The 10114-nt window shown below is 37.1% G+C and overlaps 1 protein-coding gene and 1 non-coding gene across 2 annotated transcripts; both read left to right on the plus strand.

Annotated features, from left to right (window-relative positions):
• Window positions 1–3495: 3495 nt before the first annotated feature.
• On the plus strand, window positions 3496–3691 carry LOC117908004. Its single transcript, XR_004650124.1, has one exon. It is a non-coding gene; the product is annotated as a U2 spliceosomal RNA (small nuclear RNA).
• A 1011-nt stretch (window positions 3692–4702) lies between these two features.
• LOC117905333 (bifunctional aspartate aminotransferase and glutamate/aspartate-prephenate aminotransferase-like) lies at window positions 4703–10042 on the plus strand. The gene is made up of 10 exons (XM_034818242.1): window positions 4703–4994; window positions 5493–5730; window positions 5827–5920; window positions 6026–6129; window positions 7362–7610; window positions 7715–7828; window positions 8076–8159; window positions 8855–9025; window positions 9113–9226; window positions 9687–10042. The coding sequence occupies exons 1-10, from the start codon at window positions 4714–4716 to the stop codon at window positions 9825–9827; spliced, it is 1590 nt and encodes a 529-aa protein (XP_034674133.1). The 5' UTR covers window positions 4703–4713; the 3' UTR covers window positions 9828–10042.
• Window positions 10043–10114: the final 72 nt, after the last annotated feature.

The following is a 10114-nucleotide window of genomic DNA, read 5'->3' on the forward strand; positions in this document are numbered from 1 at the left end:
TACATTACAGAACCGCAATCGACTCACTACAGAAATCACAGGGCACCCTCTCATCGTTACTGGGTTTAAGAAGCATCATTTTTCGAAGGAGAACCAATGACGAGGAGGGCGATATCAAAAGCGAATTGTTCCAAGGTGCTGGATATGGTGAGCTTAAAAAGATGAGAGCATGGGTAACTCAGGTGGTGATATGGAATTTTTTGAGGAGGCTTGGGAATAATGATGAGGAATCGTGTGCATGAGTTGCATGCATGTGAGAGGATGTGAAATAGGTGAACGGAAAGTTAATAGTGGAGGATGATGAATGGTGGAGAATAGTAAGACGAATGGGTATTATGGGTATGGAGGGTGAAATGGGCAGTGTAGGTGAGTGAGGAATGGGTATGGTGATGTGCGTGGGCATGGGATGAGTGGTGGATAATGGGTATTTGGATGCAGAGAGAATGAAGGCTATGACGGGAATGGCTTTGCTTGAGTCGTGATTGACAACGAGATGCAACTGCCTTCATGTGATGCATGGATAGAGGAGCTTTCACGTCAAGAAGCGACAAAGAAAGAACTTGGGTATGGCCTGATTGGCGCGCTGATGATGGCGGAGGCGTTTCGCCGCCGGCGGCAAGCCGCCGGCGTCGTTTGAGGACAGCTTTGTTTGCTGTTTGACGATTAAGAAAATAGGTAGGTGGTGGCGAGCATGTTAATGGGTCAGCTTTTGTAGGGTCCAGAATGCACAACCTGAAGCGTGTAAAATTGGGCAGCTCTTGGCTTCAGCTGCCACTACTCCACATCATGAGCCAGAGACAATTTTTATCTTCAAGCCATTAATCTAATCTCCCACTTCTTCATTTGGTCCAACGTCTCTGCCACCTCAGCATCAAAATCTGCCCAGCTCAATGCCAAAATCTGCCCAGCTCAATGTCCCCGTCATCTGAGCATCTACCTTGCCCAGAATCTGCTCCACTGCCTCCAATCAACAAATACGTAACAAAGTCATGGATCTGATCCCCCAGAATACGTCCTCTACCACTATGGACAGCTTGAGAATCCAGGCATATTAAGCCAATACCCTCTTCTTCACACATAAGGGGCAGCCTCCCCATGATCAAATACCAAGAACAGATGAGGGTTGCAAAACAGAGCACAGAGCAGGAACAAAAGGACTTATGAAAGCTGCGTTTCATATCTCAATTAACGAGCTTATGACGCAGAGGTGGATAAAAAAAATGGGTTTCAAATAATTTGCAAAGAGATCGAAATTAAAACGAGATGACCAACAACTCATAAAACAGAGTCCAGAGGACAAGTTAGAAACCAAATGCAGGATGAGGGTGAGCAAACACAAATATTGAAAGAAAATAGGTAGGAGTTTCACCTGCTTGCATTGATATGTCAAGATAGAAACTCATGATAACCAGTAAACATAATAAAGTGCCATGAACACAAAAGAAACCTCAGATTACATGAATAAATACCTGTATCACCCTCTTCCAAGGCTATTCCTCTGTGTCTTTCTTCAAACAGCTTTCATGAACTCTCTCTCAAGCCCTCTGGTCCTCTCAGCTTGCTTCTCTAGAATCTCCTCACCCTGCTCTCCTCTGATTTTTCTCTGTCTCCTCTCTCTCTCTTCCGAAATCCCCTAAGCTCAAGAAATACCCTCCAGAAAAATCTCCTCCTCCCTCTAGCTAACAGGATCCTCTCCTTTTTCTTCTTTTCCTCCTGCCCCCCTTCAAAACCTCTCTCTCTTCCCTTCTAAAAGATCCTCGCCACCTTCCGGATTTGCCCTCCTAACGGCCTCTGTAGCAGCAACCCTACTCCACTAACTCATCTGCTGGCTTTTTCTCCCCCACTCCCACATGCAGCTGGCAACCTAAAAATGTCCCTCCTCAGAAAAAATCTTCCAACGGCCTGGAGAGAGAGAGACCAAGCAGCTTTTTCCAGATTCCTCAGACACGTGTCGAAGCTTCATTTGCTCCTTGATTCCACTACCTGGTTCCTTGCACCAAGCACGAGACGACACGTGGCTCTTTAAGAGCCCTCCACCTGGCAAAAAGAGCTGCAACAATTACCTCCCAAAGTGGGGGTCTACAATATCATAAAATTAAAAACAATGTTTTCAATTTTTTATATTTTTAATTATTACTCCGAATATCCTACAAAATACTACTAAAAATATCTCAATTTTATTATTAAAAATAACTTATTATTTGAATAAATTGTCAAATTTATAAAAACATATTTTTAAGTTAAAAATTTATTTATTATTTTAAAAAATAAAAAATTGCTTTTAAAAACAGATTTCAAACATGTTCGATTTCATGATCAGAAAAATGCATGTAATAGGTTTTAAATTATTCCAAAGGACACATCATTTGAAGAAATTTTAATCAACTAAGTTCTACGTTGGTAAACTTTCAACACACCCGATTCGTACCAATCTTTTAGGTATATCCAAATTAATTCTTTAAAACAATAAAATAGAGACATAATTGGTGATGAGAAATATTAAGAATTTGGTATGATTATCATTGAAACTATCAAAAGACAAATTCCACGAAAGTCATCTTTTGAAAACTTGATCACTTCAACTTATTTATCTTTTATGACTCAAATGTCCACTCAATATTTCTACACCAACTCAACAACTTGTGTGGGTATCGCAAATTCATTTAAAATATTATTCTATTTAATGAATAAAAAAAAAACTCATTTTAATAACCAAACTCTTAAAATTTCACAAGTTAACCAAAGTATTAAATTTGAATGATCATACTTTGTTTCGTTTTCTATAATAAAAGTGTTTTTTATAAATTTATTGTGGCCGATCTTAGAATATTTTTAGCAAGGAATTCAAATAAAAATAAAAGTGTTTTTGATGAATTTATTATGGTGAATCTTATAATATTTTGAGTAGGGAATTCAAATAAAATTTTTTGAATGGTTAAAAAAGACACCTGAAAAATAAAATATGACATATCATTTTCATCAACAATGAATATTTATATACAAATACAATTGACTCTATTATAATTTAAACTCAGTCTTTTGTTCTAATTTAAATTAATAGAAGACTTCTACTTTAATTCAAACTCTATATTTTATTTTAATTCAAATTAATAATAGACTTCTATTCTTATTCAAGTTCTATATTCTATTTTAATTTAAACTAATAATAAATAGATAAATATTAATAGTTAAATTAATGATAAACATGTTATTTTCTCTATTATGCCCCGTGAGCGTGAGCTTAGGAGGAGAGTCCAATCTTACTCTTAAGATGAATGTGCCAACTAGAATGGTTGATCCAACGGCCATGTGGCTACTTGAACACGAAGGTGGCCGCATCAGTTTCTCGTGGTACTTCTGGTAGCGTATGATTTGTGAATCTTCTGAGTACTTGGAACTTGGAAGTGAGCCTGTGCAATCCCACATCGAACACACATGAAACGGTGCAAAGTCCGAGCATGCTATAAACTGGAAAATGTTGCTTCATTGCAACTCATACCTTTCTCGGCCTTTTGGCTAAGATCAAGTGTAGTATCTGTTCTTATCAGTTTAATATCTGATACGTGGGCCATCGGCTCACATGATATTAAATTAATTTTTCTAGGGGGAGGTCTCACCACAGTAGCTTGCTACTGGAGTCCTCAAGCGTCGCCCATGCGTTGCACTACTGCACGGGCCTGGCACGCCCCTACCAAACCAATTTCAAATATTATTGATATTTCTCCCTTGTGGTTGGGCAGCATTAGGCCAACCTCTCTGTCATGTGAGCACAATATATGAAAGAATATTTCAATAAAAAAAAATGTTTACAAACATCAAATATTGTCTATACTTTTGTAAGTAGTATAGAAATAAATTATTTTATTTTATATTTTATGCCTATTTTTTAGGTTTTTAAATTAAAATTTTAGTTTTTTTTAATTAAAATGATTTATTTTACGGAATGAATGATTAAAAAAATTTATTTCAAAATTATTTATTTTATAAAATAAGTAATAAATTTAAAAAAAAAATGTAAATTTATGATTTGCTAAATATTTATATCTCACATCTCAACCAATGATTATTATATCTTATGAATAAAAATATAAAAAAGAGTTAAATTGGTATATCCTATCATTGGTTGAAGGTGAGATAATTTTATTAATAATATAGATATAAATTATCTTATGACATATTTGATAGGTTTTCAAATTACAAATTTAATCAAAATTATTTAATTTGTAAAATGAATAATAAAAAATTTGGAAAAATTATAATCAATGTAAATTAATAATTCAATATATCATGTTTCAATTTAGAATTATAATAAAAAATACATTATTTTATTATTCCATATAATATTTAACCAAAACAAAGATCACTTTTAAAGAATAAATAAAATATTTATTTAATATTATTTTCCAAATTTAATAGTGACAAGGATGTTGAGAAATTTGGAATCTTTTAACAAAAAGAGCATCACAAATGGGTTGTTGAGGAAAAGAGGTCAACCTAACTCACACCTAACATCATTTACAAGTATTACCGTCAGATTATTATTTTTTATTATATATATATATAATATATCAATTAGCCACCAAACAATTTAATTTTGACAATTCCTCATCCAAGTAGCAGCTTGCTTTGACCCAAAGGAAATCAAAACGCTGCGTTTTGGGGACGTAAGGGTAAAAGCCGGAGAAAATGGGGTCGGCTTTGCAACTGAAAACGATGCGTTTAAAAGGGGCGAGTTTTGGTCTATTCACTCATTCAACTACACGCATCTCCCTCCAAGAGCAAAGCTCTCTTAGTGTCAACTACCCAACCCCCCTTCCTTCCCATTCCGCCATACCAACTTTCCCCATTCTCCCTCTAGCAGCAGCCATGGCCAGTTTGCTTCAGGGTTCGTGCTCTTCCACTAGGCCTGCAATTCACAGTTTGGGGGTTTCTTCAGATGGCGACACTTCCAGATCAATTTCTTTCTCTTCTCAACTCAACAATCTCTGCTTCAAGTATATATCCCTCTTTCTCTATTTTTTTTTCTTTCTGTTTCTTGTGTTTAGTTGCTCACAAAGAAATACAAATCCACTCTCCCGGACCCAATTTACCATTTTTCTTACTTCACTTAATTGACTATATCATTGATTCTTGGGAGGTAGTATGATATTCTGTATGCAGTGAATCTTCCATAATTGCATATTTACAAGTCTTTCTGTATGAATCCTTTGTATGAGGTATGCGATGCTGAACAATTCACTCAGTTGGTGATTCTATAGAACTGATAACATTGATGACTATGTAGCAGATACAAACAGTTGTTCCATCAAATTTGATTTATTTAGAAAGTAGGGTAAATAATAGTACAAACGCAATCTATGTGAGTACGACTTCATTTCTAGATGTGGATTTGAATAAACGATATGTGATGACTGTGTCCCAAATGCTTGAACAGTTCTTGCAGATTTGAGATATGTATTACTGTCTCACTTGCCTCCGTATTGTTTTGGTAGATCATTGGAGAAAAGGTTTCATGTGAAGCGCCTTAGAATGGGTACCCTTGTAAGGGCAGAGAGCATATCCAAGCAAGTGCAGGTTGACATCTCATTGAGTCCAAGAGTAAATTCTGTAAAGCCTTCAAAAACAATTGCTGTAACTGATTTGGCAACTGCACTTGTGCAAGCTGGAGTTCCAGTTATACGGTTAGCAGCAGGAGAACCTGATTTTGATACCCCTACTGTTGTTGCTGAGGTTACCTATCCTTTTCTTCCCAATTTGGCAAAAATTTCTGTTTTTCCTTTTCTTTACTTATATGGTTCATCGTTTTTTTTTTTGGTGTAAATTTAGGCTGGCATAAATGCAATTCGTGAAGGTTATACAAGGTACACACCCAATGCAGGCACTCTGGAGCTCCGCACTGCAATTTGTCATAAACTAAAGGGTTAGTTGCTCCAATGTATATGGGCTAATCTCATACATATCGCAACTGTTAAGTTTTGCTGCATCTTTTGGACATTATTTTTAATGATTGATTTTCTTGTTGTAGAGGAGAATGGACTAACTTATACCCCTGATCAAATATTGGTCAGCAATGGAGCCAAGCAGTCTGTACTTCAAGCTGTGCTTGCAGTTTGTTCACCGGGTGATGAGGTAATGTACTGTTAAGTATTGAACCTCCAGTCTTAAAAATTTTTTGAAATGTTGTTGGCATTCTTGCTTGTTTGTGACATTATGTGTAAATACAAGGACACCTCTATGTGCCCCTCAACGTGATAGTATGTGGACCATAATGATGAAGAAAAATGGCATTAGCTTGTTTTTCCAACTTCCAAATGTAGCTTGTAGGTTCTTATCTGATGAGGGGAGGTGGAAAGGCAGGAGTACCTCTTCTGGAAGAGGGTGTATCCTTTGTAACCAAAGACATAACAGCTGAAACTTCCCAGGATGTGAGCCCTCAAAATTATCCTAGCTGTCATCTATCCAGAGCAAAGATCTTGCTTCAATATTGGTTTGATAGGATCCATGTAGCTGTTAGGAAAACACTTTGGTTGTTTGATACCTCCCTTAAATTATTTAGACATCTTTCCGTCATTTCCAATTATTCCCCTACAGCTGCTGCTTTGTTTCCTAGAGAATATGCGAAGTTTATCCATTTGACATATTTAAAATAGATAACTTGGTAATCTGCCAATTCTTAATTGGTTGTTACCCTTTTCCTCCACGGTATTCAAAGTTTGTCCTGAAAGCAAAATTTTCAGCAAAACCTTTGCTGAAAGGAATAAGATGCTAAATATGTAAGCCACTCCAATCACTCAGTCGGATTTCTGTAATTCCCCCTACTTACGTATCATGATGTTTCAGTAAAGTCACAAGGCTTGTTGAAATCTTAAAGGAAAAAGGAAAAAAGGGGGGTCATCTCCATTCTATCTGCAAAAGTGACAAAATGCCCTAAATTCAAGCCAAGCTACTCTTTCTCATGCCTTTCACTCCGTGCTATTTCTGCGTAATGTACTAGTGCTTTAGAAAAGGGCTTGGGCCTGAATCACCCTTTCTCCTGCCTTCTCGAGTCTCTCTCTTCTTTATTTTCTTTCTTTTTTCTACTTTTAAGTGATGAACCAAATGGACATGAAGCCTCAACAATCTGGATTCATTTTCAGAAATTATAATATAATTTGTTAATTTTGAGAAAAGGCTCATGCTGGAATAACTAGTTTTGCAAACCTAAAGTGCCCAAATATTTTTTAATATGCCGCTGTCATACAAAGTTATGTGGATTTGGCAGAATTAATGCACTTGCCTTATGATTCTGATTAGGTCTACGACTGAGCATAAATGCGATCACAAGGAAAAGTCATTTGCTAATGATGCTGTTTCTTCTTCAGGTTATTATTCCTGGTCCATTTTACGTAAGCTACCCTGAAATGGCAAGGTTAGCTGATGCTACGCCTGTGATTCTTCCTACACTCATCTCCAACAATTTTCTCTTGGATCCAGAGGTTCTTAAGTCCACAATCAGTGAAAAGTCAAGGGTGCTGATTCTTTGTTCACCATCAAATCCAACAGGATCTGTATATCCCAAGAAACTCCTAGAGGAGATTGCTGATATCGTAGCAAAACATCCTAGACTTCTGGTAAGTTGTTAAACATGGTGCAGAAAGACAGGGAGAATAAATGCATTCTATTGTCAGCCATACTTGCATTTGAATCCTTGACTTACTTACCTCTTCTAATTCAGGTAATAGCTGATGAGATTTATGAGCATATTATTTATGCACCAGCCATTCACACAAGCTTTGCGTCTTTACCAGGCATGTGGGAGAGAACGCTTACCGTCAATGGATTTTCAAAGGTAACTCGTTTAGGTTTTATTTAAAATAGCTAACATACATGAATTTCCATAACTTCTCTTTGGTTTTGATTAGTCCCTTGTTATTTGATCTTTGATGATTCTAAGCACATAGTGCACGAAGTAATTGAGTTTCAACACCTCTAGATGCATTGTAAAATGTAAAAATATTGCATCACAGCACTGTAGGTTATCTATAATGGGACAGGTTCTTTGTGGAAATTGACATTAGAATGTGGCACATTTGTAGACTTTTGCAATGACTGGTTGGCGACTTGGATACCTAGCTGGTCCAAAACACTTTGTGGCAGCATGTGGAAAAATTCAGAGCCAGGTAATCATCATCTCCACCTACTAAACCAAATTCTCCCCTCCCACATTGAGAAAATGAATAAATAAATAAATGCTGCAAGGCAGTTATTACCCAAGTAATGAATGAGGGATAACGACCTGCAATCACTTAATGGAGGAAAATCTTGTTACTAGATGAATGATTGCATGCATACTACCTATCATATATCCCTTCTGTTTGACATAAAATTTCCAATGCTCAAAAGATTCTGTTGATTTAGCCAAAGGCGATGTATTTGTGCGTTGAGTTTGGTGTAAGTGTTCTAGAACAGCGTCAAGTTGGTTGGCGGATGGACTATCCAGACCCACCGTATGGATTTTTTGCAGATCTCCATGAAAAGAATTTCACTATAGAATATATCCTGACATTCCACTTTGGTAATCCTTAGATGGTTCAAGACTATGCAAAATTATTTTCCAAGGTCCTATATATGGGACTTTATGATTATAATCGAGCAGTTTCTTAAACTGATTTCTGATGGTAAGTGCTACCTGCATGTGTGTGGGATACATTCCTAGAGTGAAATCTCTCCTTGTGGTTACTTAATTTGGCCTAAGTTGTGCTGTCTGTAATTACTGGTCTGAACTCAGGTTATCCTCCCAAGTCAGATTGTGTTTTGAGTCTGCTACCATGCAATGCAAGTTTTAGTTGTTTCAGTATGTGTCTTGTGGTTTCAGGTCACCTCAGGTGCTAGCAGCATTTCACAGAAAGCAGGGGTTGCGGCTTTGGGATTGGGGTACCGTGGAGGGGAAGCAGTTGCCAAAATGGTAAAAGCATTTGAAGAGCGAAGGGATTTCTTGGTTGAAAGCTTTAGAGAGTTGGGGGGTGTTAAGATATCAGAGCCTCAGGTCTTATTTTTGTTTTGTTTTAATTACTTATATTTATAGCCATTTCCTGTTAACTTGAAATCCATTCTAAATCCTGTCAATTTGCAGGGTGCATTCTATCTATTCCTTGATTTCAGTTCCTATTATGGAGCAGAAGCAGAAGGTTATGGTATCATCAAGGACTCAGAATCTCTATGCAAATATCTGCTTGATAAGGCACAGGTAAGGTTTTCTGATTTTAGTGATGACTTTTCATAAATGGAATAGGCACTGTGGGGAACAGGACAAGCTTATTCTTCTTGTCTCGTTTTCAATTTTAATCCAAACTCCAGGGTATATTCACCAAGAGACCCAAGGTCGAGGGTGGTATCTCTGCGTTCCCCTATCAGACTATTCATCATTTAAGAGGATATAACAATTGAAGTCCAAGAATGGAGGAGAAAGTAAACATACATTGGTTCCACCCCCGACCTAACCCCTATTTTATGTCTTAATGGCTATTGCAAGACTATGGTTAGATTCTGTGGTACTGAAAAAAAACATGGGAGGGTTCCAACAAAATATGGTCTTGGAGCATCTGTTTTATTCTATTTTTTCTAGAGTAGTTGTTACTCTCGTGGATTCCAAAACTCTTAAGCAAAAAGGCAATGCGATCTTATTTTAAAGTGACATTATCTTGCAGGTTGCGCTGGTCCCAGGAGATGCATTCGGGGATGACAAATGCATCCGCATCTCCTACGCTGCATCCATGTCAAATTTGCAGGCAGCTATGGAAAGAATCAAGGGAGCAATTGTGCACCTCAAGGCTACCGTCCCTGCCTGAACAGTGAGATGCAGCTATGGATGGAATCCAGGGAGCGGGGATTCCTTTCTCAACTGTTTGCTCCTCAAGGTCTAAATTATGTTTTCATTGTCAGTTTGTCTTATCATGATTGGGTCCAGCGTATGGTTTATGATTAGAAATTAGAATGATGTGGATCCATCTACTTCTTGTACGATATGGGAATAAAAAAAATCATGCCTTTTTCCTTTCATTCACTTTTGGTTTCACTGCATTCAAAATTATGTTTGGTTTTATATTGAGAGAAAATATGAAGAAAAGAAAAGAAA

The sequence above is a fragment of the Vitis riparia genome, chromosome 18 (assembly GCF_004353265.1).
Source record: "Vitis riparia cultivar Riparia Gloire de Montpellier isolate 1030 chromosome 18, EGFV_Vit.rip_1.0, whole genome shotgun sequence".
NCBI classification, from domain to species: Eukaryota; Viridiplantae; Streptophyta; class Magnoliopsida; order Vitales; family Vitaceae; genus Vitis; species Vitis riparia.

Excerpts from the sequence above, each read along its gene's own strand:
- LOC117905333 (XM_034818242.1), top strand. The coding sequence starts at position 4,714 with ATGCGTTTAAAAGGGGCGAGTTTTGGTCTATTCACTCATTCAACTACA. Across the intron at positions 5,921-6,025 it reads AATTTGTCATAAACTAAAGG|AGGAGAATGGACTAACTTAT; the intron begins GTTAGTTGCTCC and ends TTCTTGTTGTAG. Across the intron at positions 7,611-7,714 it reads CAAAACATCCTAGACTTCTG|GTAATAGCTGATGAGATTTA; the intron begins GTAAGTTGTTAA and ends CTTCTAATTCAG.